Source organism: Mesocricetus auratus, unplaced genomic scaffold (genome assembly GCF_017639785.1).
Source record: "Mesocricetus auratus isolate SY011 unplaced genomic scaffold, BCM_Maur_2.0 Super-Scaffold_100006, whole genome shotgun sequence".
In the NCBI taxonomy this organism is placed as follows: Eukaryota; Metazoa; Chordata; class Mammalia; order Rodentia; family Cricetidae; genus Mesocricetus; species Mesocricetus auratus.
In genome coordinates, this window is record NW_024429190.1 from 287,413 (window position 1) to 302,532 (window position 15,120).

The 15,120-nt window shown below is 37.5% G+C and overlaps 1 protein-coding gene and 1 long non-coding RNA gene across 2 annotated transcripts in view; both read right to left on the reverse strand.

Moving 5' to 3' along the window:
• Positions 1 to 7,203: 7,203 nt before the first annotated feature.
• LOC121140745 lies at positions 7,204 to 10,938 on the reverse strand. The gene is made up of 3 exons (XR_005877653.1): positions 10,416 to 10,938; positions 10,117 to 10,227; positions 7,204 to 7,263 (listed from the first exon to the last, which is right to left on the reverse strand). It is a non-coding gene; the product is annotated as an uncharacterized LOC121140745 (long non-coding RNA).
• A 2,071-nt stretch (positions 10,939 to 13,009) lies between these two features.
• The window catches only part of Vstm2a (V-set and transmembrane domain containing 2A), a 74,696-nt gene continuing 72,585 nt past the window's right edge, over positions 13,010 to 15,120 (reverse strand). The window contains exon 5 of the mRNA XM_040746643.1: positions 13,010 to 13,426. Coding sequence (XP_040602577.1) covers positions 13,362 to 13,426 — 65 coding nt within the window. The 3' untranslated portion in view covers positions 13,010 to 13,361. The remainder of the gene's footprint in view (positions 13,427 to 15,120) is intronic.

Sequence of the window (15,120 nt, forward strand, 5' to 3'; positions counted from 1 at the left end):
TTAATTGTGGGGCTGTTTTGAGATGCATCTGTTGGGACTGGGCTCTTTTTTCATAACATGTATATTTGTTTTATTTTCTCCGCTCAGACATCCTAATTTGAGTCATGTTTTAGCTCTTCATCATTTTTTGATTGTTTATTAGCACATATAATTTTTAACTTTGTCATAAATGTGCTGCTGTACCATGAAATTCTGTAATGATGAGAGACAACTCTGCCTCAGACTTGATCCTATGGTAGGAATCCAAGTGATGCTACTAACTTTCTCTAAATAAAACCAGTTCTTAGACCCTTATACTGATATTGAAGAGATTTAATCTGCAGAAAATCACACAATGTTTTTTATTAAAATTCTAGTATATTTGAATTCAATGTAATAGTAAAAGAAACTCATTATAGCATTCTATTCTGGCAGTATTTTTCTCAGTTGTTGAAATTTCATAATATATGCAAGAAACACACAGAACTAAATGTGAACTGCTCTTATTCCAGAAAGTCTGACAAAACAGTTTTGTACTTTTAAATGTTTGCCTTGAGAATTCAGATCCTTCTAGCAAATGTTTATTTTTGCTCAATTTAATTTTCTGTGTTGTGTTTTTCTCAACAAAAGAGACCTGGGTTTTTAAAAAAGATTTCTGTTTTCTGTTTTAAGTTAACATCTTATGAAATCAACTTGTTTTTCTTTTGGTTGCTGTCAGTTTTTAAATTGTGTGTCATTCCCATCTGTGATCTCTTCCCTGGCAGATCATGGTTGACATGTTGATAACAATGCTGATTATACAATGGGCTTTGCAAGTTTGTATCAGGAAAACAGGAGAATGTGTAATACAAAACCATGTGGAACACTAGGAAAATGTGTGACATTAAGTGTTTCCCAATCAGAAAAAAATGAAAGAAATGGAAATTTTGGAAGAAAAATATAACTTACAAAAAGAAACCAGAAGTTAGAAATTATGGGGAAAATTCCAGCTCATGAAGTCACCATCAGCAAAAATAGAAAGGATGAATCACCAAAAGAATCTTCCTATGAAAAATCTTGAAATAGATGAGCAACATCCATGAGACACCAAAAAATAGGAAAAAAGGCAGTACTGAAGATGGATGAAAGATTGGAAGGGCACAGTGATAAGAAGGAAGAATTTAAAATCCTCAAACAAGAGAGGAGTAGCTGCAATACATCTTTTTATTTTTGGTCCTGCCAGCTATCTCCCAAATAATGACCCTGAGACTTATTGTTAATTATGAAAACTTGGCCTTAGCATAGGCTTTTTTTCTAACTAGTTCTTACAACTTAATTAACCTGTTTCTATTAGTCTACTTTCTATTATGGAGCTCTGTTATCTTTCCTCTGTCCCATTTGATTTATTCTGTGTCCTGTTGATATCTCCCAAGTGCGTGGATTCATCCCCCTGACTCCCTCTCTCTCTGCCCAGAAGTCCTGCCTATTCTTTTTCTTTCTAGCTATTGACCATTTGTACTTTATTAAACCAATCAGAAAGCACCTTGGCAGAGACACTTCTTCACAGTGTAAACAAATATTCTGCAAAAAAGTAACAACTGAGGAAACCAAGATTGATAATTTCATTTTTCTGGAAAAATACAAACTATCAAAGTGTCTGGAAGAGAATATTTTTACCCACCATGCTCTCCTGTATTTTAGTTTTTAAAGCTTTTGAGAATTTTATGCATGAGTATTGTATTTACATCATATTCACCCCACTCTCCCTCCACTCTTTCAAACTTATGACTTTTTAAATTTTTGTTATTACACATACACACATATGACAGAACATTTAAAGTGACAAAAATTTCAATATACAAGAGAAGAAATTCAGGAAGTAATTTTTAAAAAAGCATTCCACTGAGAAGAGCACATGGACTCTCAGCACAAAGATTTTAAATTTGTTAATTTTTTGACAATGTTACTGAAAATATTCTAGGTCACAAAGAAGCTATAAATCTTGCTGTTACATTTACAGTCCTAGTAAAATTGTAATAATAAAACTCATGATAGCTTTGAAGGTAAAATTATAGAAAATTAGAGTGAGGAAAGACAAGATCATTTAAAATAGAAATCTAGCAAGAATCCAAAAATTCAATTGTATAACACCTTAAGAAAGTAAACTTCACTATAAAAAAAGGTTTCAGGGCTGGACAGATGGCTCTGTGGGTAAAGCCTTTCCTGGGGAAATATGAGGAAGTGCCTGGTTTCAGATCCCCGGAACCCACATATAAGCAGCTTGTGGTAGTGCATTCTGTAATCCCATTCCTGGTACAGTGAGATGTGAGGTGAAAACAAAGAATCCCCAGAAGACTGATGACTGGATAGCCAGGTGTGTACAGAGGCTAACAGGGGGCCTTGCCTTAAACAAGGTCAGATAACATCTGAGATTTTTATCTGACTTTAACATGTAGGCCATGATATACGTATTGTTTTCACTTTCACACACCTTCAACACACACACACACACACACCCCACACACAGGCAGCAAAAGTTTAAAATATTAAGATGCACATTAGCTAACTCACTGTATCAATCAAATACAGAATAAGAATACAAACATATCCAGGTTATGTTGAAAATGTATCTCACAAACAATAAAAGCTATTCCTTTTATCTCTCAAATCAAAACAATAGCATGGATAGTAAATTCAGACCTCTTCAAAGATGGTTTCCAATGAAGACTTCCATTTACTATTTCATAAACAAGATTGAAGAATCATAAAAAAATAATTTTAAAAGGATTAGAAAGATCTCCTACAAAGAGTCCCACTTTCAACAAATAACTTAAAAACACTGGTAAGCAGAATAATTTGTACAATATTTTTTCCTGGGGAGATATGAGTAGATGTCTAGTTACTACAGCCCAAACAAGTAATATCAACAGACCCCACAGCTGGGCTATGTTCTTCCTCCAGGAATTGTCCAACTGAGGTCTCTAAGCTTGTCTAATCTCCTTCAGGGAGTCTTTGCATCTCCACCAGTTCTTTGCCTAAGTCTTTGAACTCTGTGCCCTCTTTAATCCTTCTGCAGCCATCTGTAACCTACATTCACACACACACACACACACACACACACACACACACACACGTGAAGTAATGTACAATGTGAGACTTAATATTAATAATTAAGAATGGCAGTCCAACCCAGTTTCAAAGAAAAAGAATCAAAATTACTTGGTAAATTCCACATAAGACTGCCAAATTAGCTTGTGAGTTTATTGTTATTCATTAAGTTCTGGCTTATGGGAAGACACAAATGTGTCTGTCTCTAGGTAGTAATGTATAAACACATGCCAATGTTTTTGGCATAGTGTAATCACGATGAGGAAAATATTAGTTAACTTTGGGTTAATCACTGAAAAATATTAAAAGTAGATTGATAAATAATGTAATGTAAAGGGAAAATAAAATCAGCAGACTAAATCAACCATATTACCAAAATTCTCAGTTAAGGTGAAAAGGAATAAAAAAGATAAAATAGAAACAAAACACAAATAACAAAAACTAACAATAAAACATTAAAAATAGCCGAGCAGTGGTGGTGCACACCTTTAATCCCAGCACTCGGGAGGCAGAGGCAGGCGGATCTCTGTGAGTTCTAGGCCGGGCTGGACCAACAGCCTCCAAAACAATACAGAGAAACCCTGTCTCATAAAAACCAAAAAAAAAAAAACATTAAAAATATTAAATTAAAAATGGGTGAGGGATGAGAATTTCAACAATGAAGTTACAATAAATATAATAGAAATTAAATAGCTGTTTTTTGTAGTAATCAGAAAATTTAATTTTTACTGAGACAGGCTCTCATTTATCCCATGTTGACACTAAAACTCACTGGATAGCAAAGGCTGACTTCAACTCCTGATTCTCCTTCATCCAATTCCCCAAAACTGGGAGTACAAGCATGTACTACCATACCAAGATCAATGCAATTATACAAATTTGACACTAATTAAGCTGTCTCTCAATCACATAGTTCAAATGTTCAACTTTCAACTGTGCCTGCAAACTGCTGAAAAAAAACACTAATGTAGAATGTTTGTGATATGGGAACATTGGGGTTCTTAGAGAGCAATTGAACTTTTATCAACACTAGGTGAGCATAGCTTAGGGGCTAGGGTTCTGGAAACCGGCTAGTCTATGAAGCTATCCTGAGCCAGTGGCTTTTGTGTTCTGTCTCACAGACTACAGAGGTTGAATTGAATTGCAGAAGAAAAACAGAGCATGGATCTGGTAAGAATTACCAATGCCAAAGTAATGGCCTCTGTGGGAGCAGCTTAGAATTTCCAGCCATAGACTCTAAAAAAATTAAATAATTAAAAAAAACCCACCTGTGATGATGTTCAAACAATTCAAAGGATACAGAAAAGTGCTCAAGAGCAGAAAAACAAAAGCTTAACAAAACAAGGAAGTAAATCCAGAATATAGAAATGAATTAAATAAAGAGAATTACTGAAGAAAAAACAAAATTAAATGGTGACTAAAAAGCTCAATGAGCCAAATAAAATGAACATTGGGATGTCTCTAGAGCATAATGGATCATACAGAGAATGCTAAGAGCCTGGGTAGAACATGAAAAATCTTTGGGGTATCACAAAAGATCAGGTCTGTAAATTGGGTGGCTAAAAGAAAGGCATAGAAAGTATTTCAATAGAATTATAGAAGAAAATCTGCCAATGACAGAGGATACTGGAAGGAATACTAAAGAGTAAAGGAAAAAATAAGTACACCCTAGAGTTCATAGAGGAAAAAAATAAGTCTAAAATACTTAGTAAAAGAAGTATGCAACAAGACACAAAAGAAACAAAATGACAGGAATTATACATGTCTTTCAATAAAACTCTAAAGATTAGTAGTTTTAATCCTCATCCCCCCAATAAATACACAGACTAGCACACTGGATATAAATAAGACCCAACTTTTTTGCTTCTACCAAGAAACACACATTACTATCAAAGATATATAGCCCATTAGGGTAGAAAAAAAGGAAAAAGATACTCCAAATAAAGGAAACTGTGGACAGGCAGAGATAGAACTTCTAATAGCTGAGGAAACTGACTTCAAACCAAAGATAACCAGAGTGCAGAGACGAGATAATTTCAGACTTATTAAGAAGAAAACCCTTCATGAGTAAATTATAATTCTAAACATATGTACACCAAACATGGGTGCACACAGTTTCATAAAGCAAGTACTACTAGATGTAGAGACACAAGTTAACCTTAACTCACTCATAGTGGGTGAATTCAACACCCCACTATCACCAGTGTACAGGTAAATGGACAGACAATGAACAGAGAAACAGAAGTTAGTGTCATCATAAATAAATGAACCCTACTGAAATCTGTGTAACATTCCCCAAAAATGCTAAAGAATGCACACACTTTTCAGCAGTCCATGGAATTTCATTCAAAATATACTACAAAATGTGACAAAAATCAACAAATACAGGAAAATGGAAATAATGTCTGAATTCTTTTTTTTAAGTTTTATTTATTTATTTATATTTCAATTTTAAATAGCTTGTTTTACATGTCAATCCCAGTTCCCTCTCCCTCCCCTCCTCCATCACCCCCAACATCCCCCCATCCTCCTACCCTATTGCCAATTCCTTCAGCATAGGGGATATCTAAAGTCTATCATTTCACACAGGGTAGGGTCCAGGCACTTCCCTAAGAGTCCAGGCAGAGAGAGCAACCCTCTTTGTGTTATGGACACACGATGTCTGTTAGTATTCGAGGGATAAACACTGATCCACTGCTCAGGACCCCATAGGTAGCCCAGGTCTCCTCATCGACTCTCACATTCAGGGGGTCTGGATCGGTCCCATGCTGGCCTCCCAGCTGTTGGTCTGGGGTCCAAGAGCTCCCTCCTGTTTGGATCAGCTGTCTCTGCTGGTTTTGCCAGCCCATTCTTTGCAAATTTGCTCTTCGCTCCTCTCTCTCTGTCGCTTGGTTCCTTGGGTTCTATTCAGTATAACTGTGGGTGTTTGCCTCTGCTTCTATCAGTCACTAGATGAAGGCTCCAGGATGGTTATAGACATCAGGAATGGGCATTCGAGGTGGTCTCTACACTATTGCTTAGCTTGCCAATTGATGTCATCTGTTTAGATCACTAGAGGTCACAAAGGTGCCTGATCTATCTTCTAACCTATGATTCCCTCTTCCCCCTACCTTACCCCCGCCAGTCAACTTTCCTGTTCCTCCATGTCCTACTCTCTCTTCCACTTCTCCCCTTCTCTATTTCCCAGGTCTCCCTCACCCCCATCCCTCGCCGTATTCCCCATCTCTTCAGAGGATCTTGCCTCATTTTTCTTCTCCTGAGTTCCATGCATATCTTTTAGGTTCTTTCCTGTTTCCCAGACTCTCTGTCAGTGGAAGTGCAGACTGGCACTCTCCTGATCCATGTTTTAAATCCATATATGAGTGAGTGCATACCATATTTGTCTTTTTGTGACTGGGTTACCTCACTCAGGATGGTTTCCTCCAGTGCTATCCATTTACCTGCGAATTTCAAGATTCCATTGTTTTTTTCTGCTGACTAATACTCCATTGTGTAAATGTACCATATTTTCTCTATCCACTCTTCAGTTGAGGGGCATCTAGGTTGCTTCCAGGTTCTGGCTATTACAAATAATGCTGCTATGAACATAGTGGAGCAGATGCCCTTGTTGTATGAATTTGCCTCCTTTGGATATATGCCTAAGAGTGGAATTGCTGGGTCTTGTGGTAGATTGATTCCCATTTTCCTGAGGACTCTCCATACTGCTTTTCAAAGTGGCTGTACGAGTTGGCACTCCCACCAGCAGTGGAGGAGTGTTCCCCTCTCTCCACATCCTCTCCAGCATAAATTGTCTTCAGTGTTTTTTATTTTAGCCATGTGACAGGAGTAAGATGGTATCTCAGAGTTGTTTTGATTTGCATTTCCCTGATGGCTAAGGATGTTGAGCACTTTCTTAAGTGTCTCTTGGCCATTTTAGCCTCCTCTATTGAGAATTCTCTGTTTAGTTCTGTACCCCACCTTTTGATTGGATCCTTTGGTGTTTTGCAGACTTGCTTCTTGAGTTCTTTGTAAATTTTGGAGATTAGCCCTCTGTCAGATGTGGGGTCAGTGCATATCTTTTCCCATTCTGTGGACTGCCTTTCTGTCTTGTTGACTGTGTCCTTTGCCTTACAGAAGCTTTTTAGTTTCATGAGGTCCCATTTGTTAATTGTCGATCTCAGTGTCTGTGCCACTGGTGTTGTGTTCATGATAAATGTCCTAGAGAGATCAGGCATAACAGGAACATATCTGAATATAATAAAAGCAATATACAGTAAACCAACAGCTAACATCAAACTAAATGGAGAGAAACTCAATGCAATTCCTCTAAAATCAGGAACAGACAAGGCTGTCCACTCTCTCCACATCTCTTCAATATTGTACTTGAATTCCTAGCTACAGCAATAAGACAACAAAAGGAGATAAAGGGGATACAAACTTTCACTGTTTGCAGATGATATGATAGTTTACATAAGTTACCCAAAAAACTCCACAAGCGAACTCCTAGAGCTGATAAACACCTTCAGCAAAGTGGCAGGATACAAGGTAAACTCAAAAAATCAGTGGCCCTATTATATACAGACGATGAAATGACTGAGAAAGAAATAAGAGAAACCTCACCCTTTAAATAGCCATAAACAGCATCAAATATCTGGGGCCAATGTTAACCAAGGAAGTGAAAGACCTGTATGTCAAGAACTTTGTGTCTTTAAAGAAAGAAATCAAAGAGGATTCCAGAAAATGGAAAGATCTCCCATGCTCTTGGATTGGTAGGATCAACATAATAAAAATGGCAATCTTGCCAAAAGCAGTCTACAGATTCAATGCAATCCCTATCAAAATTCTGGTACAATTCTTCACAGACCTGGAAAGAACATTAATCAACTTTATATGGAAAAACAAAAGGCCCAGGATAGCCAAAACAACCCTATACAATAAAGGAATTTCAGAAGGCATCACCATACCTGACTTCAAGCTCTATTATAGAGCTGTAGTCCTGAAAACAGCTTGGTATTGGCACAAAAATAGGCAGGTAGACCAATGGAACCGAATCAAAAACCCTGATTTTAACCCACACACCTATGAACACTTGATTTTTGACAAAGTAGCTAAAACTATACAATGGAAAAAAGAAAGCATCTTCAACAAATGGTCCTGACATACCTGGGTACTGGTATGCAGAAGACTGCAGATAGATCCATGTTTATCACCTTGTATAAAACTTAAGTCCAAATGGATCAAAGATCTGAACATAAATCCATCCACACTGAAACTTTTAGAAGAGAAAGTGGGAGATACTCTTCAAAGAGTTGGTACAGGAGACCACTTCCTGAAAATAATGTCTGAATTCTATCTTACCACCATTGAATTAAACTATACATCAGCAGTAATAGAAACTAAAGAAAGTACACAACATTGGGAAACTAAACAACCCACTATTTAATGATGAATAAATCACTAAAAACAAGAATGAAACAGACACAAATGGACACTCTAGTCTACTCTTTTTAAAGATAGGACTTGAAGTTTTAGCTATAACAATAACAGAGCAGGCAACAAAAGAGCAATAGAGGAGAAGAAGGCACAGCATCCCTTTTTGTAGGTGACACTCTTCTGTACACATGGGACCCTAAATACTCAGCCAGGAAACTTTTATAGCTTGTAAACATGTTGGCGGGATACAAAATTAATATACAAAAATCAGTGGCATTCCTATATTCCAATGATAAAATGAAACCAGGAAAACAACCCATTCACTATAGCCACACACTAAAATATTAAAATACCTGGGAATAAATCTAGTCTAAGTAGTCATGTTCTTCTCTAGAACATGAGTGCTGACATTGAGACCCTCTAGACAGCCTGCAGTGGCATTTGACCCAGTATTGAAAACTCCTTCAGTACTTCCAAAGTTGACCTACCTGTCTCATTTTGGCCCCTGGAAGTATATTAATCAATTTCTCCTACAACTGGCACTAAATTTGTTCTAAAATTTTATACAAAACAAATTGAAATAATTGACAGATGATTGAAAAATAGCCAAAATTATTAACATAAAGAAATATGCTTAGTGATTAAGTGCAATTTAGATATAAAGTCACAGGAACATACTTGAAGTGTATTCCTGCCTGGAAAGACAATAGAAATAATTTTAGTTCTGTTCTTATAAAATATTACATCATTTGGAGTGTTTATTTTATAACACCCATCTTGAGAAGCATTTCTGCCTATATTTGGAATTTGAATATTTCTGAAAAGGGATGAAATGTGTTAATATCTCCACATAGCTTGTTATAGATGCTTCAGAAATCCTGAATCAGTATTCTAAGAACAACATGCTGAATGAGCATCCTCAGCTGGGCACATGGAGAACTAGAGTTCTGATTGAAGGAACCATAATAATGTAGTGAATGAGAACAAGTGAATGCCTTAAATATTGTTTGCAGTTCGCAAATTAGATCTACACAGGCAAGAAAAAATGTTTCTGTACTTTCCTTCTACAATTAAGCTCAGTTTGTTAAAATATTTCCCATAAATAAGGGAATTGAGACTCTCAAACCTCGTACTGATTTTGGCAAAATTAATTTTCAAATAACCTTGATTCTGAGGCATACAATTCCAAATCAAAGCCATTTACAGTGCAACTTGGCAGACCGCAATCCAAAATCAGTACTCTTTAGAATTTCATCATCCTCAAATGTGAAAAACAAAATCCAAGTGATTTTTCTTTTTCTTTTTGAAAACTTTTATAATTAAAAATTCATGTATCATTTTAGATGGCAAATGCATAGAAAAAATTCATTAAAAGAGAAACTCTACCAGTCAGGGTCATGGCCTAAACAGGTGGTACACTCAAATTGGTAATTTGAAGTAAGTTTAATAAAGAGATTTGTTATGGACATATAGACATAAGATGGGCTGCTGCAGAGTCTTAGAGTATAGTCTGGTGAGTGAAATGGAGGAGACCATTAGCATGTGGAAAAGGAATCTCTATGAGAGAGCACCATCTTTGGAAGCCCACACAACCACAGAAGGATGAAGTCTGAAGAATACATATCCCACCACACTTACTGTTCAGACTCCTTCCTTTCCTCTGATTTCTTCTTTATGTCTAAAGTCTGCACTTTGCCCGAAGGTACAGGTTTGTTCCATAACATGTTGAAGTACAGAGCATCATTGACTCTGGAGAGCAAGTATTAAGAATTCATTTGTAACACCAACATGATACCTAGGAGATAAACCTCTGGACATATCAGTCAGGGCATTTCTAGAAAAGTTTAACTATGGTCAGAAAACCTAGCATGTGTGTAACCAGTGCCATTCCTTGGAGCACACCATGGGCTGAATATAAGACAGAAAGAAAGTCTTACCCCGGTATTCATCTTTCTCTGCTTCCTACGTGTGAATGCAGTGTGGTTGGCTCTCTCAAGCTCTTGGCTTCATCCCTTCCCTGTTATGATAAACAGTATCCACAAACTATGATCCAAAATAAACCCTTCCTTCCTTTGATTATATTTCTTATGCATTTTGGTATAACATTGAGGAAAGTAACCAATACAGTTGGTCAAATCCTTTGGCCCCTCAAGCCTGAACTTTGCATATTATCCAGATAAACAAACCATATTCTCAGAAAAGGAACTGGAAAATCCCAACAGGTATGATTTCATCACAGGGAACTGTCTGAAGAAATATCAGTATCAAATATTTGATATGTTATACATTAGTCACAATCAGCAGTCTTCAAATAATGGAGTAAAAAATTTAAAGGAAAAATATTGTAAATAATCACTGTAGGTACCATTGAACAAATTGGTACAGGAGGCTGCTTCCTGAACATAACAACAGTAGTACAGACACTGAGGTTGAGAATTAATAAATGGGAACTCCTGAAACTGAGAAAGACATAGTCAACAAGACAAAACAGCAGCCCACATAATGGGAAAATATCTTCACCAACCCTACATATGACAGAGCTGATTTCCATAATATATAAAGAATTCAAGAAGCTAGTCACAAAAACACCCAATAATTCAATTAAAATGTGAGGTACGGAACTAAATAGAAAATTCTCCATAGAGGAATCTAAAATGGCTGAAAGACACATAAGAAAGTGTTTAACATCCTTAGCCATCAGGGAAATACAAATCAGAACAACTCTGAGATATCATCTTACTCCTGTCAGAATGGCTAAAATAAAAAAAAAACCAATGACAGTTTATGCTGGAGAGGATGTGGAGAAAGGGGAACACTCTTCCACTGCTGGTGGGAGTGCCAACTCATACATCCACTTTGTAAATCAGTATGGTGATTCCTCAGGAAAATGGGAATCAGCCTACCACAATATCCAGCAATTCCACTCTTAGGCATATACCCAAAAGGTGTATATTCATACAACAAAGACATCTGTTCAACTATTTTCATAGCAGCCTTGTTTGTAATAGCCAGAACCTGGAAGCAACCTAGATGCCCCTCAACTGAAGAACAAATAGAGAAAATGTGGTGCATTTTCACAATGGAGTACTACTCAGCAGGGAAAAAAATGGGATCTTGAAATTCATGGGAAAATGGATATCACTAGAAAAACTATCCTGAGTGAAGTAACCCAGTCACAAAAAATACAAATATGTTATGTATCGAGGCTATATAAGGAAAACAATATGTTTATCAGAGAGAGAGAGTCGCGCATACCAGGAGTTAGAAGCGTGGCTGGCTTCCAGGAGAAAAAGGGAAAGCCCCTTTTCGTTTCACTTCCTTTTATCTCTACCTTGGCCCCGCCCTGTTGGGCGGATAGCTTTGTGGGGTTCACTCCTACAATTCCCCTTTTAGTCTAAATAGAAGATTTAAATTTGATACAAACTCAAACATATACAACATATATACGTAGAGGGTGATAATTAAGTTATAATCTACTTATCCTAAACTAAACATATCCATTCCACCTAAATTCTAAACTTATCTGAAAGGGATACCTAGGTCTGAACACCTCCTTCCAATACTAACCCTAAAATAATTGCAAAGTAACACTAACAGGTGTAAACTATCCTCTAATATCCATAGTAGGGAGAGGGGATGTGGAATTCTCAAATTTACTTCCTGCTGAAGTGGGACGATGACAATCATGGGGACCTGTGGGAAGAAAATTGTTAGTGTAACAAGAGTCTTAAGTAGGTCAGTTAGTCTCTGTTTTGCAGGAGAGGCTTGACTGAAGTTCCGGATTAGATTTCTGATTTTGATTGAAGCTCTTGTCTGAATCTCTGATCAGATTGTAGAAGATGCACTGTATCAGTTCCTTGGCCTGATGATGCGTCGAGTGATGTAGTTCCAAGCTGGTTTCAGGATGGTGCCTGTCAGGTGGGGTCGATGATGTGGGGCAGTTTAGATGTATCCAGTCGAATCAGGCGGAGTCAGGAAAGTGAATCCACATTCTCTTTCTGAAGCAGTTGAAGATCGCTGTCAAGAAATCCCTTTGTTTCTGGAAAACTGAAATATTAATGTTAGCACAGAAATTCTTAACTTCTATGTGTATGAATACTTGGAAAGGCAACCCTAAGGAAGATAATACACACGAAGGAGATTAGAGTTTTAGAAAAGAATCAAATATGCACAGATGACAGTCCCCATATATGCATATCTTTTTTGTTGTCGTTGTTTCTGTCTTATATCAATGGCTCTTTGATATAATACAGAAAGTCTGAATTGCATTTTAACAATATGCTTGGGTTTAAAGCAGGAGAGCCAATCCAAATCCAAAGTCAGCAATAATTAGATGAACTGGGACTTAGGCATATTAAGAAGTGGAAGAAATAGAAATTATAATAATAAAATACAGAGATTTAGACATTGATAACGCATCATATTATTACATGTTTGGTGGTCCTCTGAGTAGCTATCCTTTCTTCTTTAGGTATCCATATACCTAGGATTTTTTCACTGTTCAGAACTAATTGTCCTGTAAAGACACAAACAGAATACTTTTCTTTCCTTTTATGAGGTCTCCTTATACTTAGCAGACCTTGTAGATGAGCTGTCATCCTTCTTTCTCCTGAGATGGAAAGGAAAAGACTAAACAAATCCAAACTCTTCATCTTATAATGCTAATTTTAAGAATTTTAAAGATTTATTACACAAAGCACTGATATTTCTATAGTTATACTGCAGTTTCACACTTATTCAACATTAGTTTTTGGTAGCCTCTGTAGTCACTATTTTACATGTATTATACTACTCAAGCATGATAACAATACTGAGACATAATGACCACATTTTATATATGAGGCCACCGAAACTGCGAGAGGCAAATTATTGTAGAGATGGCATTAGGAAATGACACTTCCAGGGTCATACCCATGTTTCTCTGATTTGGAGGTCCATGCCTGAATCCCTGAAAAAGAACAACCATGAAATTCAGTTCAGCAAAAATAATTCTTGAAAATGTTAGTAAAAACACGAACAGAACCACATTAAAATGTTTTCATGTTGACTTATTTATTGTGGGGATGGGGGCAGATGGGCATGCCATGGTAGACTGTGAATGTCAGAGGACTGCTTTCAAGAATATTTTTTCAAAATTTTTAATTTAAATTAGAAACAAGCTTGTTTTACATGTCAATCCCAGTTCCCTCTCCCTTCCCTCCACCCCTATCCCCCACTAGCCCCCTATCCCATCCCTATTCTGCTCCCCAGGGATGGTGAGGCCATCCATGGAGGATCTTCAAAGTATGTCATATCATTTGGAGCAGGGCATAGGCCCTCCACTGTGTGTCTAGGCTGAGAGAGTATCTCTCTATGTGGAATAGGCTCCCAAAGTCCATTCGTATACTCAACTAACAATCTAAGCAATAGTGGAGGGGCTACCTTGCCCTGACCTGCGGGACATTCATCATGGGAACTGGGGGACATCTAGGAGAAAGATGGGTGACAAGAGATACAAGGAAGAATAACAAGTCAGGATTCTTATCAAATCGACAACCTTTATTTCATCCCAAAGTAATTTATATAGGAGAAGGGAGGAGAGGAAGGAATGGGGGGTGTACTGCAGCTGCAAGGAAGCTGGCAGAGCAAGAGGTCAGTGGGAGGGGCAGGTCATCCTGTGTCCTCTGGTAGCCTCTCTTTCACAATCTCCCTTCTATTGTCTAAGCCTAAACACTAGTGGCTTGATAATTTACACTAGTTCTTGGAACTTGCATCCTATTTTAAGAGGCGGTATTTCTGCAATGTAACCTGGAGTCACATCTTCTGTATGAGGATGTGATGGTGCTATGGCTGAATTATGGTGAAGGCCTCTGACACTACCTTAAAAACCCTTCCCTGTTTGAGGACTACCTTATATGCTATCCTAGAGCCTTCTTCATCCAGTAGCTGAAGGAAGGAGAATCTAGTTGCAGAGAGGGAGGAGTGATGAGCAAAGGGGTCAAGACCAGGCTAGAGAAACCCACAGAAACAGCTAACCTGAACAAGGGGGAGCTCAGGGACCCCAGGCTGATAGCTGAGAAGCCAGCATAGGACTGACCCAGACCCCCTAAATGTGGATGTCAGTGAGGAAACCTCAGCAATCTATGGGGTCTCTCGTAGTAGATCAGTATTAATTTAAGCTTTCAAGAACTTTTTCTCTCTCTCTACAATGACTTGGATCTTACATATCAAGCTCAGGTCATCAGGCTTGCTGGTATGTGCCTTCCCCCCCCCACTGAGCAATCTTACAGCCCTAGAAGAACATTTTAATGACTCATCCCACTACTCTATTATGAAAGACTCAGTCAGTAAAGTTGTTTGTAATAACATGACAAATACTCACTACACAAATTTCGAATGTAAAGAAAATGATATTAATCCATGATATCATAAAAAGAATGAAGAATGTGTGCGGGAGGTGACATAAGGCTGAAACAGGAATATGGTGCAGCATGGTCACACTCATCTATTGAGTGTAAACATACTGCTTCATAGAAGAAGGTTAAACAAGGCTCTCACTCTTTCAAGTAGGGATGTCAGGAGAAGAAAGGAGCAGGGCATGCTCAACAGGGATGACATAGTTTCCAAGAGTAAGGTCTTGGGTTCTGTTGTCACTATAGTCTT